The 21,171-nt window shown below is 43.6% G+C and overlaps 1 protein-coding gene across 1 annotated transcript in view; it reads left to right on the top strand.

The window, feature by feature from the left end:
• LOC122787775 (membrane primary amine oxidase-like) overlaps positions 1-20,311 on the top strand; it is a 579,965-nt gene extending 559,654 nt beyond the window's left edge. The window contains exon 4 of the mRNA XM_044054674.1: positions 19,111-20,311. Within this exon, the coding sequence (XP_043910609.1) occupies positions 19,111-19,398 (288 nt within the window). The 3' untranslated portion in view covers positions 19,399-20,311. The remainder of the gene's footprint in view (positions 1-19,110) is intronic.
• The last annotated feature ends 860 nt before the right edge of the window (positions 20,312-21,171 follow it).

Here is a 21,171-nt window from a genome sequence, read left to right as displayed (position 1 = left end):
GGCCTCCTTCACAAATTCTCCCTTTGATGGGTCAGCTTTGTTTGGCCCCCAGGTGAAGGAAACCTTGACCAGGTGTGAGCAGGACGGCAAGACTCTTTCTGCTGTTGGAGTCCGTTTTTCCACCCCTTCTAGGCCTTATCCCAAAGGACACAAGGGTGCGAAGATGTGGTTCCGTAAGTCCTAAGGAGTCACGCCCGATTCACGTGGTCAGTTTACCCCTAGAGGCAGAGGGGTAACAACAACAGGCCGCTCTAGAGGCAGAGGGGTCCAAGAACCAGGGAAACAGGGAGCCTCTCTGATAAGCCCTTTCAGCATCCCTGAGGTGTTGCCCGGCTGTCCCTCCTTGGAGGCAGTCGGGAAGATTATCACTGTACCCAGAAGCCTGGCATTCCCTCACTCAAGACAGATGGGTACAGTCGATCATATCCAAGGGTTACATAATTCCTTTCGAGGAAAGTCCTTCCCCTCAAGTTCCCTTCCAGATGTACCACCCGGTCTAAGGGAGATTGCAGAGTTAGAAATCGCAAAACTACTGCAAAAAAGAGCCATTCAGCCAGTTACAATAGACCATTCAGAGCCCGGAATCTACTCAAGGTTCTTTTTGGTCCCCAAAAGACGGGAGACTGGAGACCAATATTGGATCTCAGCAGACTCAACAAGTCTGTCAGGAAGACAAGATTCGAATGGTCACTCTTCAGTCAATTCTGCCCTTCTTACAGAAGGACAACTGGATGTGCTCAATAGATCTTCAGGATGCGTACTATCACATCAAAATTCACAGACGCTCCAGGAGATTTCTCCGCTTTCTGCTGGGGTCCAGTCACTTCCAGTTCAGAGCCCTGCCCTTTGGTCTCACTACAGCCCCCAGAGTGTTCACCAAATGCATGGCAGTGGTCACGGCTCACCTGAGACGTCAAGGATTCCAGGTGTTTCCGTATCTCGACGACTGGCTCCTGTCAGCCACCACCAGGCATCAGCTTATACAAGCCAGGGATTACACAATAGACCTTTGTTCTCATTTAGGCATCTCAATCAACTTGAAAAGTCATCCTTATCGCCCTGCCAGTCTATTACCTTCATAGGCAAACTTAAACACTGTTCGGATGTCAGCTACCCTTACAGAACAAAGAGTTTCAGACATTCAGACTCATGTCAGGATCATTCTGGCCAGCAAGAAAGTACAGGCCAGAATGGTTCTAAAGGTATTAGGTCTCATGGCTGCGGCCATTACTCTTCTTCCTGGCTCGATTCTACATGCGCCTCCTCCAGTGGATCCTGTTCACACAGTGGTCCTACCAGCAACTCCCAATGCGTCACCAGATTCTGGTGACACAAACATGCAAAGAACATCTTGCTTGGTGGATCACATCGTCTCAGGTTCACCAAGGCAGGTGCTTTGTACCTCCGTCCCGATAGCCACTGTCACCACGGATGCCTCCCTGATCGGGTGGGGGTCACTATCAGGGCAGGATGGTTCATGGGGCGTGGCAACCGTTTGAGTACCATCTGCACATAAATGTCCTGGAGATGAGAGCAGTGCTTTTAACGTTGCAAGCCCTCAACGACTTTCTTCCCGTAGGGACAATTGCAGTCCACACAGACAACATGTCTGTAGTTTGGTATATCAACAAACAGGGCGGGACCAAGTCCTACCCCTTGTGTCGAAGCTCATACTATGGCAATGGGCGATCTCCTCTCATCGGTTTCTGGTAGCAACGCATATCCCTGGGAAAACCAACATTATAGCGGACAGATTGAGCAGAGCTATTCTCATGCCTCACGAGTGGTCTCTCAAGCAATCCATAGCGGAAGAGATTTTTCTGGAATGGGGTCGTCCATGTTGCGATCTTTTTGCTACTCCCCAAAACAGCAAATGTCCAGACTTCTTCAGCCTCTTCCCTCTATCAGGCCATCCCCCCAGAGATGCTCTGACCCAGGATTGGCCCCAGGGACTTCTTTATGCCTTCCCTCCATTTCCTCTGATCCGTTTTGAGAGCCAAATTGATTCTCATTGCCCCTTACTGGCCTCGACAAGTTTGGTTCCCGTTCCTCCATCATCACCTTTTGGTGCAGCCGTGGCATCTGGACCCAGTGCCAGATCTACTGATTCACCAATCCGGTCAGCTGCACCGGTCAATCCCTTCTCTCAACCTCACAGCATGGTTGCTCCACTTCCTTCCTTAGCCAGGCTTCCTTTGATCTCTAACCCAGTTAGAGACATCATAGTAGCTTCACTAAAATCCTCTACCAGGAGGATTTACACAAGCAAATGGAACGTTTCTCTTATTGGGCTAAGGCCCAAAATATTGATCCTTTTACTGCCCCTGTTCAGGCAGTTCTGGACTTCTTAGCAGAGATTTTTCATGCAGGCTCCTCTTCTTCTACAGTCAGAGTTCAGTTGGCTGCTATTTCTAATTTTCATGTCGGGATAGCAGATCATAATATTATGTCCCATAGGCTCTGCAGGGCCTTCTTGAAAGGAATTTTCCTACTAAAGCCTCCAATCAGGAATCCTCCTCCTCAGTGGGATCTAAATTTAGTGCTGACATCCTTGATTCTTCCCCTTCGAGCCAGCTGTTTCTTGTTCCCTGAAATATCTTTCTTGGAAAACTTTATTCCTAGTGGCTATTACATCTGCCAGGAGGGTGTCTGAACTTCATGCTCTTCGGTTCGACCCCTATTTGATTTTTCACAAAGACAGAGTATCTTTGAGAACTAATCCATCCTTTTTACCTAAGGTCGCTTCAAAAACAATCTGAATCAATCCATTGATCTCCTGTATTTTTCCTAACTATTCAGATAGAGCTGAACAAAGCTACATTATCTTGACGTCCACCGTCAGCTTAGATATTATTTGGACAGAACAAAAAATTTAGAAAATCTGATCAACTTTTTGTTTCCTATGCGGATAATAAAAAGGCCTTCCTGTTTCTAAAGTGACTTTGTCCAGATGGCTTTCTTCGGTCATCACTGAAATTTATACGATCGGGGAAAACAGCTGTGCTCAAAACCTAAAGCACATTCAACTAGGAGTTTAGCTACTTCTACAGCTTTTCAAGCTAGACTGCCTTTGGACACTATTTGTGCAGCGCCACTTGGGCCACTCCTCACACTTTTGTTTCCCATTACAAATTGGACTTGGCCTCCAGGGACAGAGCCAGTTTTGGCTCTACAGTCCTCAAGAGTTTGTTCCATTGAGCCACCCAGGATAGAGGTGCTAGGGACGCGGTCCCATCAAGCAAGAATGAAGGCGAGATTGACAACTTAACATTAAGAAGTTATGTACCTACCATAACGTTCCATGTTAGTTGTCTTCTCTGCCTTCTTTCTTGACCTCCCTCCTTCCCCCTGGCCTGGACAGACCTTGTATAAGAAACTATTATGCTAAAGACCATTCAGACCTGGTCCCTTTTACATCTGTAAGTTTCTTCTTCCTTTGGGAAGTATTGTATGCTTGGTGCTATTGCCCTTTGTTTACAAACGAGATCTGGGTACTTACCGCCTTGCATCATGGGATATGGGGCTGCCTCGAGCTGGTAGAAGAAACTCTCGAGCTTAGCAAGTGCCGAGTCGGAGCCGAGGGATCGGCTCCGAACCCATCAAGCAAGAAAGAAGGCGAGAGAAGACAACTAACATGGAACGTTATGGTAGGTACATAACTTCTTATTTTCCCTTCCATGTATTCAAACCCTGGACCTACTAAACATGAAGTCGTAACTCTACCCATTAATCTACAAGGATGTTAAGAAATTTGTTATACCTTCACATATACCACTGAGCTGCTTATATGCAATGCTGAGCACTGCGCCATACAAACACACTTAGACACACCTTTAAATAAATAATTAATTACATCCGGTTTCTATTTTTAGATGTCTGGCAGGTGTCTACTATATTTTATGTGAATGGAGCTTGGCATTGCTGCTTTCTGTGCCCCGTCAAACAAACAAGCTTTTTAAAAACAAAAATTCATAAAAATAAAACAAAGGGAAAAAAATCTTAAAGTAAAAATACAACAAAGGACATTGCAGGAAGTTCTGTACTCCTCTGCAGCCATGGTTAGCATTACATCTGTCCCTACACCAATTCAATAACTGTGTTCCTCGTGTGTCCCTCAGCAATATGCCATCATTAATATGCATGGCATGCTGCTGAGGGGGAACCGTGTACACGGACACTGTAACAGTCTGTGTAGGCTCTACATAGTGCCTACACAGATTTTATTAAATCCTGGGGTTAATGCTTTCCACTAAAAAAAGGCTTCTTTTGGTTTAATTTCCCTGAGTGTTTTTAGGTTTCTAATACCAGGATGAAAATGGATCTCAATCCTAAGTTAAGGTATAATTAGAGCTCAATAAATTTGTATTGCTTCAATATTTGATGTTAGCTTAGAGTGCTCTTCTCAGCACCAGCAATGTGCCCACAATTGTCTCCTTCTGCAGTTTATATGGTGTTATATGTATAGGTAACATATTTAAGTAGGATTGTAAATTCTTTTTTATTAGACCTATTGCTCTTACTAGTATTGGAACTGTCTCTAGTTTCAGGTTTCCACATTTCTCTTGTTTCTGCTTACAAATTCTGGTATTTTATGAGTTTGTGTCTCTTTTTACGTAAGACACTGTAATCACTGGCTTTATTAACTTCAGTGATTAGTGCTACCTTTGCCTTTTTTCGTGGACTTTTATATCTCTTTTTCTCACATCTATTTTTGAATTATTGGTAATAAGTGATTCAGTGTGATGTAAACTTTATGGTTCATGTTTTCAATGCTTCTCAGCTACTTCTGTGTTGTAGTGTTTGCATAATTACCAGTGCAGTCTTAGGATCATAGGAGGTTACTAGGCTAATGGCCCTGGAGCCCTTACAAGCCTAGGCAAAAGTTTATCCCCAAAAAAGAAACCTAAGTCAGCACCTGTCGCCTCTGTTAATGAGGGACACAAGTGGAACCCCTGGGACAAATTTATGGTTTCCCATCCACTCATCAAGGTTGCACTTGAAGAGGGTCAGTGAGGTACTCTGTTTGACATGTGTGGGCAGTCTATTCCAGAGATGGGGCAGCCTCTGGGAGACAAACCTGTATCTCCAGCAGGTTTTGTTGATGTCTCATATTAGATTTAGGCCTTTTGACTGGGTAATGCATGAAGAGTTAGACTTACAGATATGAAGCATCACTAGTAGGGCAGGGTCTGATATCGCCTTTTAGGTGAGACGCAGATCACGTCTAAGCAACTTGTGTGATACCGAGTAGAGTGATAGTGATTTGAGCCTGTCCGTATAGGACAGGTGTTGGAGAACATGGATTCACTTTGTGAGGTATTTCTGTGGCCTTTCCAGTTGGTGCAGATGTTTGCAGAGGTACATACCATACAGGACATTATACTCTATTATTGGCCTAATAAGGGAGGAGTACAGATAGGTAATAACTTCTTTTTTTTTCTGGATGCAATCCCTTTACATATGAGATGAACCAAGTAAAAGGCTTTTCTGGCCACTACCGCTACATGATGGTTGAATGTGAGATTGTTGTCAACATGAGTACCCGCGTGTCTCACCATAGGTTGTGTGCATAGGGGATTGCCATTGATGCGGTAATCAGTATGGACCGTGTTTTTGCTGAATGGTATGATAATGCATTTTTTTTGCATCTAACCTAAGGCCATGACTTTGGCAGGAGTCATTTGTTGCTGTGAGACCCTCTTGCAATATGTTATCATTTGGGGAGTCAGTGACAGCACTCAACTTACAGTCATCTGTAAACTTGGTCAGCCACAGGCCTTTTGACTTTGCCTGGACCTCTGAGAAGTAGATGCCAAACAGTAGGGGTCCTAGGACAGTTCCCTGGGGAACACCACTAGTGACAGGTCTCCTGTCGATGGTGGAGGCACCTATTTTGATCTTGTGGGTCCTATCAGTGAGCCAGTTGGCCACTCACCTGATAAGATAGGGATTTACACGAAGTTGTGTTAGCTTTTCGATGATGCCCGAGTCGGGGATTGTGTCAAAGGCCTTGGCCAAGTCAAGGTAAGCGGTATGTACTGACTTTCCCTCATCCAGGGCCTTGGCGACAGTCTCAAGGAAGTCGACCAAGTTCAACAGGCAATATCTGCCCTTGATGAATCTGAACTAGGTGGGATCAAGTGCTTGGAGATTGCCTATGTCCTTGTTTATGAGATTTATAATATTATGTTCCATGGCTTTACAGATCAGACTTGTCAAGCTAATGGAATGATAGTTTCCAGGGTCAGTAGTGGCACCATCTTTGTGCAAGGGGATGACAATGACAGTTCTCCACTGTGCTGGAATGGAGCCTGTACTTAGGCTGTGGTTGAATAGGGTGCTCAATGGTGAAGATAGTTTTTGCTGGAGACGGTGCAGAATACAGCCTGGGATACTATCAGGTCCCATGGAAGCTGCAATATTCTTCATGTTTCACTGTTGCAGTCGTTACACTTGGGGTTATCTGCCTGCAGGTAGCCTTCAGTCGGCCCGAATACCAGAGTCTTAGTATTTCTGCATCGGATGCTGTTGCTTCTTCCATGATGTCAGGGGTATAAAACAGGCAGCCAATGGCATTACATCAGTCTTTCTTGCCGAGGAGGAGACCGAAGCAGAAGCAGTTCGCAAGTGCCAGTCAGCCACTACCTGAAATTTTCGTTTTTGAGTTTGTGATCCTGAAGTCTTCTAAAGCTAAGTACCCCATTGGGGATCCTTTTTTCTTGCTCTAACCGATGTCAGAAAAAGTTAACAATTGTCTTGCCTGTGGAAAGCAAATACCTCACAGAGATTTTCATTCTTACTGCATCACCTGTTTAGGCCAGACCACGATGTCCCTCACTGTCAGTTTTGTGCCTTGTTTAAAGCCTGAGCCATTCGTTGTCGGGCTATCTTTGTCACTAAATTCTTTCGCTCTCATTCTCCGTATTCCGAAATGGCTTCGATAAGCCATCCGACTACCAATCTTCCAAAAAAAACATAAAGATAGACAGAGACAGACCGCATAGGTCCAAAACTACCGACGAGACTTCCGTTAAGCTAGTCGCCAGTCCACCGGTACTCAGTGAGGTGCCTTTGAAGCCCCTGTGGCCCACTTCTATGGACTCGCAGATCTCTGCTGAGACCCATTCGGAGTCCGGTATGCTGCGAGATGCTTCTTCGACTGTGGAACCTGCGGATGTCTCTATCTTGGATGGGTCCGGAGCCACTGTGCAGGCACCAGCTTCTGAGGGTGTATTCTGACCTACTGGTGTTCGAATCAAACTGACGACTTCGTTTTTAGCTAAAACTACTGAGTTTCTTAGGTCCAGAGTATGCACTACACCTAGAAAACTGACGACCCAAGCGCATGCTCAAGCTCCCATGCCACAAAAACAAATGCTTAGAATGGCTGAAGACCTTATTACCCTAATTAGGGGAAGCCAGTCTTCCTTTGATAAAAGACAAAGAATTGAGTTTCCTAATAATTCTACAGACCAGGAGTCCGATGACTCTGACCCTTCTGATTATCAGGACATGCCCTTATCAGCCTATGAGGATTCAGATGCAGAGGAATCCATTCCCTCTGCCTCCCCTCCAGAGGATTTTTTTTTTGGTGAAACCTTGCATACTTTGCATACTTTAAGAGAGCATTTCCGCTGGGAATGCCAAGACTATCCTCAGTCCAAAAAGAGACTCAGAGAATTTTTAGAGTTTCCTCAGCACAGGTCTCTAGCTCTACCCCCTGACCTGGATGTTGTAGATGATGTTTTTTTTAGAATCCAGTCTTATTCCAGATACATTACCCCTGGACCCTAGGAAACCTGACAGGTACTACGGAGTACCTGATTCCCACAAATTTCTCTTCAAGAATCCTACTGCTGATCCCAAGATCATTTCCCAGGGACCTAAAGGTATTAAGGCTACTACAGCCAAAAATCCTACCCCTTTGGACAGTGATTCCAGAGCTTTAAACAGATGGGATAAGAAGGTATATACCTCTGCAGCTCTTGCCATCAGGGCATTGAATTGCCAGTTTCACATGTTGAAGTACCAGCAATATATTATGGAACTAATTAAACAAAAAATGGTGTTACTTCCAGATTGTGCAGAAAGTATAGATTTACAAGAGCTAATGCATTCTGCAAACCAAGTTAGTAAGCATACTTTGCAGTGTGGCTTATATGCCCTAGAAGCTTCTTGCAGGGCTGCAGTCACTGGGTCTGTACTGAGAGGGCATGCTTGACTGAAGGAACAAACCTTGCCAGATCATGTCAAATCCAAATTACTAGACGCTCCTTTAAATAAGGACTGTTTGTTTGGCACCAAAGCAGAAGAAGTTCTTAAAAAGATGGAAGAAAAAGCTAAATCTATGCAAACTGTCAAAGAGTTCTTACAAGTGCAGCAACCTAGATTCATTAGGCATTGGCTTTCAAAAAACTGGTCCTTTCCAGCCCCTTCCAGGCGTTCCCAGACCAAACTCAGGGGAAACAGGCCACTCAAACTACAGTCTCAGGGTATGCAGAGATCTAAACAATGGAGTGCCCCCACCTCAAAAATAGGGAGTGGTAAGCCACCCCCTTTTGGAAAAAGTTCACAATGACTTTTCAGTTATCCTTCCCAGCCCTGCCCAATTACTTGTGCCCCTATGAGGAAAACTTGCCCTTCATGCCAAAAACTGGGTGTCCATTACTCAGGACCGATGGGTCCTAAACATTGTATCGCAGGGGTACAAATTCTACTTCCATTCACTGCCAACCCCAAGCGGGTTTCTAGTCCTTCTTCCAAACCAGTGGGCAGAGGCTCAAAAGCAAGTACTTTCCCTGCTCAATATCAGAGCTATTCAACCTGTTCCAGTAGACCAAAGGGGTCAGGGTTTCAACTCCAGACTTTTCCTGGTGCCCAGAAAAGAGGGCTCTTGGCGCCCAGTCCTGGATCTATCAATTCTCAACACCTTTCTGGTGGCCCCAAAATTCAAGATGCTTACCCTGCAACAGATTCACCCTATGCTAGCCAAGGATGCCTGGCTAGTCACTCTAGATCTAAAAGAAGCTTATCTGCACATCCCCATAAGGGAGTCATGCAGAAAATATCTGCATTTCAGGGCAGGCTCTATGCGCTATCAGTTCTCTGCACTTCCCTTTGGCTTATCTACTGCACCCAGAGTATTCACAAAGTGCCTGGCTCCAGCCATTGCATACTGCAGGCAGAGAAATATCCAAATTTTCCCATACTTGGACGACTGCCTGATTCAGGTGGACAGTCAGAAATTGCTACTTCAGCACCTGGCATTTGTAAAAAGCCTTCTCACTTCATTGGGGTACACCATTAGTGAAAAGAAATCACAACTTGTGCCCAGTCAAAAGATTGTATTCCTGGGAGCAAGCTTGGACACAACTTCCCAGATGGCATTTCTCACCTCAGAAAAACAGGTCTGTCTGACAAACTACTTCAAACAAATGCCCACCAGAACAATGTTATCTGCAAGGAAAATATTGCAAGCCCTAGGTTTTATGGCCTCATGTATTCTGCTAATTCCATATGCAAGACTGCATATGAGGAAACTTCAGTGATACTTAAAAAGTCTCTGGTGCCAACATTCTCAGGGCCTGGAAACAGTCATTTCTATCATACCTTGTCTAACGGCAGAGTTCCATTGGTGGGTAGAAGCATGCAACCACAACAAGGGACTGCTTTTTACTCAACTCGTCGCTGCCCAAACCCTGATAACAGACGCATCAGACTATGCATGGGGGGCTCACATGGCAGGCAAATGCATTCAGGGCCACTGGAGCCCAGGGTAGATTCTCCTGCACATCAATCAAAAAGAGATGCTAGCCGTACAGAATGCTCTGACAGCCTTCAAACATCTAATCCTTCCAGGACAACTGCTTATAAAAACAGACAACACCACAGTTATGTGGTACATAAACAAGCAGGAGGGAACCCATTCTTACCCACTCTGCAGGTTAGCCATGGCCCTGTGGAACACAGCCTTGGGCAACCAAGTGCATCTGCAATCTCAACTCCTGCCAGGCAAACAAAATTCACTGGCAGATGACTTAAGCAGAAATCTCCTAGACCCACATGAGTGGAAATTGGAGCCCAACACCCTCAACCTTCTGATCCAGAGGTGAGGGACACCGGAAGTGGACCTCTTTGCCTCCCCCGAGAACCATCAGTTGAGCAAATACTGCACCAGGAACCCTCACAACAGGGCCTGGAAGGTGGATGCCCTATCCTTTCAATGGGAAAACCTCTCAATTTATGTGTTTCCCCCTCTGCCCCTTCTGTCAAGAGTACTACTCAAGATAAAACAGGACAGACCAAGGGCAATTCTTGTTGCCCCAGACTGGCCATGCCAGCACTGGTACCCACTCTTACGCAGCCTGACAACAGTGCCACCCTGGCACCTTCCCCAGACTCCTACCCTGCTGTCTCAGCAGGAGGGACAGATTTTGCATCCACAGTTGCAAACCCTAAATCTTGCAGCCTGGCTTATCCCTTGAATACCCCACTAGCAGCCCTCAGCAAACAGGTGCTGAACATCATTCTTGAAGCCAGAAGGCCTAGTACTAGGAAATCCTATGCTGAAAAGTGGAAAGATATTGTTCTTGGAATCAGTCTCAAGGGAAGGACACAGCAGTACCCTTCTTACTTCTAATCATGGATTACCTAGCAGAGCTACTCCACAGAGGCCTACCCTTGTCCTCCATTAAGATTCATGCCTCTGCCATCTCAGCTCATTATAATACTAAGCCACTTCTGTTTTCTCACCCTCTCATCAAACAGTTCCTGAGAGGGGATAACAACTTAAGGCCCCCTAGGAGAGCACCCAGCCCTGCTTGGGACCTTAACTTTGTACTGGAAAAGCTCATGCTTCCTCCTTTTGAACCTACTGCCTCAGCAGAGTTAAAATTCATCTCTTGGAAGACAGCCTTGCTTTTAGCCATAACTTCAGCAAGAAGAGTGTCTTGAGTTGCAGGCACTAATGGCTGTGGAACCCTTCATTATTCTCCATGCTGACAGGGTTTCCCTCAGGACTAACCCATCCTTTATGCCTAAGGTGGTGTCCAGTGTGGCTTTAAACCAATCCATCCATTTGCCAATCTTCTTCCCTAACCCTCAGAATAAAGGAGAAAAGATCCTGCACTCCTTGGACATGCACAGACAGCTAAGATTCTACGTTGACAGGACTAAGCCTTTCAGAAAATCTGACCAGCTGCTGGCCAGCTTTGCTACAGGGGCTGAGGGTAAGGCCATTTCAAAACAAACCATTTTCAAATGGATAGCACACTGCATCCATTTCTGCTACAAGCACCATGGAAAACCTACCCCACAGGGGATCAGACCACATTCCAGTAGGGCTACTAACACCTCTACAGCATTTCTCAGGGGAGTCCCTACCAGGGACATTCTGGAAGCTGCAGCCTGGAGTTCTGTACACACCTTCACCAAGCATTACCACCTACCTATCTTTTCTAAATCCAGAGCTGGATTTGCTACAGCAGTCTTGCAAGGCCTACTAGCCAGCCCTAACCTTTCTTGACTGCCTTCACCCTTCCTCAGCTTTGGGAATCAACCCAAATGTGATGACTGCAACAGTGAAACATGAAGAACATAGTACAGTCATGTACACTTACCATAAATGTAGATGTTTGAGTGTATTCACTGTTGCAGTCCTGGTTTCCCTCCCTCCAGCCCCCTGTTTTTCTTTATCTTTCTACCTGTCCTCTCTATGACCATTCCTAATGGCATTGGTATTTACTTTTTACTGGTGGTGTTCACCACCATATACTAGCTCTCGATTTGGGGGGGTCCTGAAATTTGGGGCAAGAAAAACTGTTGTAATGGCGTCGGCTGCCTGTTTTATACCCCTGGCGACCTGATATCATGGAAGAAGCGACAGCATCTGATGCAGAAATACTAAGACTCTGGTATTTGGGCTGACTGAGGGCTACCTGCAGGCAGATAACCCCACGTGTGATGACTGCAACAGTGAATATACTCGAACATCTACATTTATGGTAAGTGTACACAACTGTACTTTCTTTGCCTTGGATAGGACCTTTAACACTTGATCTACAATGATGTGAGGTGCGGGACAAGTATTGGGGATGTTGAATGGGCCTTTGGGGGGGATAGGGGGTGGAGTTTGCACTGAACCTATCTGCTAGCAGGTTGGCTAAGTCAACAGGATCAGTGTAAGTGGTACTGTTAATTACTAATTCAGAACAAACCTCGGCTTTGCCATGGAGGTTCCTGACATAACTGAAGAAGGCTTTCTGGTTTCCCTTTGTTTCTGAGGGGTAGTTTCAATTCATAATTGGCTTTGGAGGTTTTTACTAGTAATCTAATTTGCTTGTTGAGGCTGAGGAGAGAGTTTTTCCAGTTTGAATGTTTTTCCTTTTTACCCATGGGCAACAGTTTCTTCCTTTTGTTGTAAAGCCTGTTGATAGAGGATGTCCACCAGACAGGTTTGTGTTTCCTTGAGGAACAGGTTTTACTTCTGTTAGGTATGGTTGAGTCCATGCAGTTGTACAGGTGCTTGTATACTGCATTAGTGTACTGTTTAGCATAGTTGTCTGCATTCTCTGAGGGGGCGGTGGTGTCAAGCTATTGATACCCTCCCTTAAAATGTTGTAGTCAGCTTTTGAGACATTATTTAGCCTGGCGACAGCTGGGGGGGGGGGGTGAGATAGAAACTTTGAATGAGACAGACAGATGATCTGATCTTACCACTGTGGGAGTGGTGCAGCGGTCACCCATGTTGGTGAGAACCAAGTCCAGAATGTTATCCCCCCTTGTGGAGATGAGACGAGTTGGTCTAGTGCATTAGAACTGATGAAGTCAGGGAATCATTGGGTGAGTGCATTAGTGCAGGAATAATTCACCCAGTCTATGGTGGGGGTAGTTGAAGTCACCAAGGATCAGAGTGCTAGGGGGTACCTTGATGGAGTCAAGTAGGTACTGGAAGGAAGAGTGGATGTCCTGAGTCATGGAGGGGGTCTATAGCTGGCTATAACTTGGATGGGTGTCTTACCAACTTTCAGTTGCACCTAGAGTAATTATAGTGTGTCATGCTGGCAAACCAGTCTGGAGGTGTATCTGTCCTCAATGAAGATAGAGACTCCACCACCCTTAGTCTTTCCAAACTTATTTTGGGTCAGAAAGTGTGGAGTGAGGTATAACGTGGTAAGGCAGGGGTACTCTCTGCAGCCCTGAACCAAGTTTCTTTGACCGCACAGACATCGGCATCTTCCAGTGCAAGGAGAGCCTCCATTGGGTGCATTTCCAGGTTGAGGCTTCTAGCGTTAAGCAGCATGACCTTCAATATGCTTACCACATTATTGTGCTTTTCAGCATCCAGGACCTCTGTCATGTTCATATCACACTCAGCAACAAGATATGCAACTCTTTCCAGTACCGTTTTACAGAACCTGCATTTGTCTGTTTCTCAGTTTTCAGTGGGTGGGAGGTTGGTATAATGGTTAAGGTGTTTACTTTACAGACACAAGGTGCAGGGTTTGATTCTTACATGGGGTAATTGGCTAGGTTTAAAATAGCTCACAAGGGCAGCTAGCCTAGTACTAACCTAATCTATCTATCTAATCTAATGGACTTTGTAGACCAACGTGCAAGTAGTCCACTATCCTGGGCTGTCATAATTAGCCTTTCATCCTTTGGTTTTGGTTTACCTTTCCTTAACCACTGCTATTTCATACTATGGTCGACATGAGGTTGTTTCAGTAAATCTCTGTACTTGCCACTATATTTGTGGATGTTCCATTCTCATCTGATCCTTTTCCTTATATTTTTTTCTTTTGCTATTTGGCACATTCAGTTGCTGTCTGATTTTTGTCTATGTCTGGTCCGATTTCAATTCCTGCTTTATTCTGAAATGCTTCCTCTAAAGTAGGCATCAAAGATGCCATCTTATACTTCTCATGTTTTAAAACTTTCATTATATTTGGATTTGATGAGGTCAACAAATACATATGAGGCCAATCAGTCACCCCAAAACTGTTAAGGTAGTACACGAAGAGCAAATTGATTCATAGCTTGAGCTTTATTCTTAAAATGTCAGGGCAGTTTTCGGTATTAGTTTTAGTTTTCTGAAGAGCTGTTATTAAAGGAATACCCTCTATAAATTGGCTACTAGGCTAACCTCTTCAAAATACACAAACATTTATAATTTATAATTTACCTTGTTTTAATTCATGCATGACTTTGTAGTAGCAACTTACTGTAATGCAGAAAAATAACTTTTAATTTGTATTTGTATTCTACTGTCTGTTTGAATTGTTTGAACTGTTTTTTGCACATTTTACTGTATACTGTACTAGTTCAGCTGTAGCATAGCCCAGTTCCAGGTTTGCTGTTTTGGGGTCTGTTTTGTAACTTATGAGCATCAAATTCAAGCCATCTTTGTTGGTGAAGGATGTTCTGCACCCTTGTGGGAGAAGAGTGCTGTCTGGGTCCCATCTAATCAAGGGTGATTGGACTAGAGCTCAGAGACAGCATCCTTATTGGATAGTTTGAGTTAAAAGGGTTATTTCTTGTTTTAGTTAAGCCCCGAGTTTGCCTTGTTTGCATGTAGCGCACCATCGTGAACTGCCATGTAGTGGTGGTTACCATTGGTGGTTATAGACGCAAACATTTTGCTTGTTAAATTTTTCCTTAGCTCTTTGCTTGTGGTCCTCCAGAGATTTTTCATGCCTCTGCTTTACTGTCAGGTGGGACACTAAGCCTAGCCTCAGAAGTACCAACACACCTCTCACCCACTAGCTATTCTTAAGTGTGACCTCTTTTCCTGGTTGACATGGGCATCCTGAGGCAGTGTAGAAACTGCCTTATGTTCACTGACAACCCTCTACTCCTAGTCCACACAAACTCAACTTGTGAGATATCCAACTATACTAAGAACCTTGAATCCATGCTCTCGCACACACCAGTTAGTACATGTGACAATGAGTGGGTTGTTAGCATGCACACCTCACCTCCTACATTACCCAGATTTTCATCACACATACCTACATATGCAGAGGTTCTCACCAGAGACATACTTAAAGACTAGAGCCCTCCCAAATACAAGCACGTTACACATAATACTTCCTCTGCAGAACACAATACACATACCACACCAGTGTCTCACCTGTCAAGCCCTTAAGGCAAAACCCAAAACCAAACATATTAGTCAGAGGTGATTCCATCGTGACACACACTGATGTCCCTGTCACCAGGCTGGATAAGGAAAAGGTCATGATCAGCTGTCTGTCAGGTGCCAGGAGCCACCATATCACACACATGCACTCAAGTCTGTCAACAACAGGTACTGTTATGACTCTGTCAAAGTCCATGTTGGTGTGAATGATTTGAGATGTTCCTCTCTGGACTGTATGAAGAGAGACATGACTGACCTCTCGGACTGTGTGTCTCAGGCAGGTTTGTCCTTAGCCTTAAGCAGCATTTTACCTTCACCTAGGATGATGCCTCAATACAAACAGAAAGTGATTGACTTCAATAATTGACTTAGTTTCTGGTGACATTCTAAGGGGATCCAGTATCTGTCAGCCTAGAACGACATGATCGACAGACTTCATAGTGCCTTTTTAGGCAGTGTCTCAAGGATGACATTTCTGACTTAAAAACTGCATCTAAAAACAACCTCAAGGTTATGCTGCTAAACGCTAGGAGTCTTAACTTGAAACTACACTCACTGGAAGCAGTCCTCATCTTGGAAGACGGAGACATTTGTGCATTCATGGAGACCTGGTTCAAGGCTGTAGACAGCACCCTAGCCATACCAGGTTACAACTCCTTCCACATGTTCAGACCATAAGCTGAAGGAGTGAAAACTATAGGAGCTGGTGTATCAATATTCATTAAAGATAAATACATCTCCAGATTGGTTAAACAGTATGATTCAAGTCATTGCCGGCTACAGGATCCCCTCCATGGATCAGGAGACCTATTCTGCCTATTTGGATCTACTTGAGTCTATCAAGGTACATCTGAACGCCATGGTTTTGGGCAACCTTAACTACCCATCCATTGACTGGTTAAATTACTCGTGCTCAAACTCACTTGCCCAAGGTTCCTCAACTTCAATAACTCCAGTGCCATGGACCAGCTGGTTGACAACCCCATAAGTGGTGCCAACATCCTGGATCTGGTGCTTACCAATTTGGGGGACTGTTGTAGCACCCCCACCTGTGAGGTCTTCCCTGGTGAGATCTGACCACAAATCAGTCTCATTCGAAGTAACTATCGCACCTGACCCCTCCCCAGCAGCAACTAAACTAAAAAACTTCTCCAAAACAAATTATAAACTCTTACAGGATGATATAAATAACTTCACTGCACCTTCCCCCTCAGATGAAAGTGGGAACTATGCTGAGTTCTACACCAATACTTTATACAAACACCTGTATAACTGCATTGACTCGGGCATACCTGATAGGACCAAAACAAGCTCCTCAAGGAAGAGCAAATCTGCCAGGTGGACAACTGCTATTAACAGACTACAATAAGAGGAAGGAATTGCTGTCTAAAAGTAAGAGGGACCGAGCCCTAAACTGGAAACATTCCCTCCTCAGCTTAAACAAGCAAATAAAACTTCTTGTGAAGTCCTCTAAAGCAAACTATGAAGCCAAATTAGCTTCCTCAACTAACGACAATCATAAGGCATTCTTTAGTTACATTTGTAACCTAAAGGAAAGGCTCAGATTTGTGCTGAACTGGTAGTTAATACCACATATACTGAGCCTGTGGACGTAGCTAACCTGTTGGCCGGCAGGTTCGGTGAAAATTTCACTCCCTGTCCCCACCACATGTACCTCATGACATCCCTACCACCTGTCCCCTACCTTGTATCTCTAAACAGCAGCTCATAAACACTCTCTCTAAGGCCAAAAACACCGCCTCTATGGGACCTGATAACATCCCAGGCTACATCCTACATGGTCTCCAAAAAGAATTAGGAAAACCATTGGGTACTCTTTTAAATCATAGTATAAGCACCAGCTTCATCCCAGCTGAATGGAAAATGGCCACCGTTATTCCCTTGCACAAAGGTGGTGCTTTCACTGACCCTGGGAACTATAGACTTATTAGCCTAACTAGCCTTATCTGCAAGTCCATGCAGCGAATCATCATGGACCTTATCAAAAAAGATATAGGTAATCTCCAAACACTTGACTCTACTCAGTTTGGATTTGTCAAAGGGAGATCATGCCTGTTAAACCTGGTGGACTTCTTTGAGACAGCCACCAAGGCCCTGGACAAGGGGAAATCTGTGTATACAGCCTACTTAGACTTAACCAAGTCTTTTGACACTATCACCCACTCAGACATAATAGACAAACTCACCCAGCTAGGTATCAACCCTTATATCGTTAGCTGGGTCACTAACTGGCTCACTGATAGAACACATATAGTCAAAATAGAGGAATCCACCTCCAACAGCAGACCTGTAACCAGTGGTGTTTCACAGGGATCAATCCTGGGACCTCTATTGTTTGGAATCTATTTCTCCGAAGTATAACTAAAGGTCTGTGGCTGACAAAGTTTGCTGATGACTGCAAACTGAAAGCTGTCATAGAATCTCCAAATGATGTCAACATCCTACAAGAGGGCCTTACACAAACAAATGATTGGTGCCAGAGTCATGTCCTTAAACTCAATATAAAAAAATGTATTATCATCCCTTTCAGTAAGAGCAAGATAACTACCACATCAACAACAACACCCTAAATATGCACTCAGTGGTGAGAGACCTGGGCACACAGGTTGACAACAACCTTATCTTTGATCATCATGTCTCCACGATGGTATTGCCTCAAAAAAAAAAAAAGAAGTTATAACCTCCCTGTACTCTTCTCTCATCAGGCCAGTAATCGAATACAACGCCCCTTTTGGTATATACCTTTCCAAGCACCTGCAGCAATTGGAGAGACCACAAAGGTTCCTCACAAAGAAATTTCAAGGTCTTCAGCATCTGTCCTATGTGGATCGCCTGAAATCACTGTCAATTTATTCTGTTTCATACAGACTACTCAGAGGTATTTCTGCCTTGCATATAAGGCAATCTCTGACCCTGTGTTATTGGAAATGCTTCATATCTGAAAGTCAAATGGCATACGGGTTATTCACTCTAATGGTCTTAACCTGGTATGTGACATTAATAGAACCTGCTGGAAGGACAGATTTGTCTCCCAGAGGTTACCCCACCTTTGAAACAGACTTCCGTTTCATGTCAAGCATAGCACCTCATTGGCCCTCTTCAGATGCAGTTTGGATGATTGGATGGGTAATTGTAAATTCACCTAGAGGGGGTTCCATCTGTGTCCCTCTTGGACAGGGGCAATAGGTGCTGGTTGTGGAAATAAGGGTAGAACTTGGCTGGGCTTGTAAAGGCCCTAGGGTCATTAGCCTAGTAACTTCCTATGATTCTATAAACCATGCACTGTATATATCATCTGAATAGACAAATTTAAGGAGCAATTCAAAACAAAATTAGGAGTAGAAATTTAGTAGAGTTCTTGCCAAACCATAAAAAGTGTATGTAATAAAGACATTCCTAATAGTTTCAGTGTGGTTTTAATATCAAACGAGAAACAGGAACATTGAAGTTTTTGCAAGGAAAATGCCATTGAAAGGTGTAAAATAAGTTGTCAGTGCTCTTCCAGAAGAAGAGTAAGTAATTTGGGGAAAACCTAAGTACTGGTGTCTTTAGACCCTTGGAAAGTATGTGTCAGTCTTGGGTTCTTTACATCCTGTAAGTGCTTAATTAGTTCTTTGTAACACACTCAGTAATGCAATAATAATGTCTGCTAAATAAAATATGCAAATTCCTTACGGGCACCAGTATGCCATGTCATGTGAACTGTGCCTTGACAGCATTTCCTTTTCACAAGCTTCTATACAGATTCTGTGCATGGCTAATTGATGCCTTGAAGTTTGAACCACTTTTAAAGAGATGCAGTGACTATCAGGATGATATCTGTTTTCTGTCATTTATAGCTTTGTGTTAATTAAATAATTCAAGTTATGTTATGAAATACAGATTTATTTTAATTGGCTTGGCAACTTTAAAATGCATTTGGGTCATGTGTTTACTCTGTTTTCCTGTAGGATCTTGTTGCCTGGATATCAGCAGGCCTTCTTCATATTCCACATGCGGAGGACATCCCAAACACAGTGACAGTTGGTAATGGAATTGGATTCTACCTGAGACCTTTTAATTTCTTCAATGAGGATCCCTCTATAAACTCTGAAGATTCTGTTTACATTGAGAAAGGCAGTGATCCAACATCATGTGAAACCAACCCAGTTGCCTGCCTTTCAAAAACTGCCTCATGTGTGCCACATCTGCCTCCATTCACCTATAATGGTTTTGATGATACTGTCAATGTTTTCTAATGTCTGGGTTACTGGAAGAGCAGAAACACATGTGCCTTATGAACAGTTTTACTCAACATAAAGAACAATTTGTTTTTGAAGTTTGTTATTTACTGTTGCTGAGCAGTACTTAAAATAGAAATAAATTTAATTTAGAAAATGTTAAATTCTGCATTAAAGCTGCTTCATGCTGCATTTTTATCAGGTTGAAAAGTAGCTGCTCCAACCAGAAGAACTAAGCAGTTTCATGCAAAATGTAAATATTTCTGTCACACTGACCCTTTTCTGATTAATATAGTACAGTGAAATGATATCACATTAGTGTAAATTAATCTACCTCCTGCATATGTCATTAGTGAACAATTATTCTAGTGTTTTTCTTTCTTACAGTATGGCAATTAAGATGGGCAGGTGAGAGAACACAAAAATGTCTATATCCAGTAGAGGGTAGTATAGAATTCATGTAGTGCAACTCTTCTTAAGTGGATGCTGTCATCATTGATTTATGACATAATAGTGTTCATTTTAAACTGGGGTACACAAGCTATGTTATTTAAATGTTGTAGACCCTTTTTCACTGGCACTAAATTATAGCAGATATTGCATACTGTCCATATGCCTGAGGAACTGAACAAGTAGATAGTTCATAGACAAAGTGTGAGCAATTGGCTTTAAACTCATGTTTGGAAAAACTAAAGTTAAAATTAAATGTGAAACTTCTGTGGGCATTAGTACTGAAAATACAAAAACATAGTGTGAGAGAGGTGGTGGTGGTCATGGTCAGAGTGTGACATGCTGTGTTGCACAAGTACACGCATCAAGGGTGGTATCGCCAATGACATAGTGTTCTCTGCTGACCTTATTTCCATGTATTTCTGCTCACAAAACAGTTGTACTAGGTTAGAGACTTCAGAATGTGTTTCACATGTATTTTCAAAAAAATAATTAGACACTTAGAAAAGCATCCATATTATTAGAGGTCGACCCAAGACTTCTCTCACTGTATCACTTAGGAGCTGGTTGGAAAATTAAACTATGTGGGATGGGGGCCAAAAGAGTGAGGTTGACTGGAAACTACAGAAGCATAATGTGGTCATTAAAAGGGATGGTCAGGAACATAATCTGGCCATTAGAAAGGAATGCTCAGGACTATAGTAAGGAGCAGAGTACTGCAACGTTTGTTGGTGGGATCAGTCTTATTAATGTATTTGTCATAGAAATAACAGGTTTTGCGCTAAGGAAAATCTGTCATCTTATCAACGACTCCTTATCTATCATCTTCAAGATGACTTATTTAGTCAAAGAACACTCAATGTAGACTGGCAGAAGAGTGTTTGAGTCAAACTTATAACAGTTGATCTGAAGTAGTTAACTTCATTTATCTGCAACGGGTCTACTTTATTCCCGCGAAAGACGAATAGGTTGAATACAATTCGCGCAAACCATAATGAACAAAATGTGAATATGTCAAATGCACTAAACCACGAAATTCGAAATCTCGATCTCTCATAGTTGGCCAACCCCACCGCCCGCAACATACTACCTACCGAAACACAGTAAAAAACAACACATACACACACTAACCAAAACCCTACTTTTAACCCTAAAGTAAAGAACCAAAACCCTACTTCTAACCCTACACTAAACCCTACATACGCAACTATCTATGCAGTATCCTTAACCCCCTCCCTAACCCTAAGGTCCGTAACTACCACACACTTACCCTACTGAACTGTACCCAAACAAACTAAATATTCCACACACATGCAGTTAACAAAACCCTACACTAAACCT

The sequence above is a fragment of the Protopterus annectens genome, chromosome 13.part0 (assembly GCF_019279795.1).
Source record: "Protopterus annectens isolate FY-2018-M chromosome 13.part0, PAN1.0, whole genome shotgun sequence".
Lineage (NCBI taxonomy): Eukaryota > Metazoa > Chordata > Ceratodontiformes > Protopteridae > Protopterus > Protopterus annectens.
This window is presented reverse-complemented; position numbering and strand designations above follow the sequence as displayed.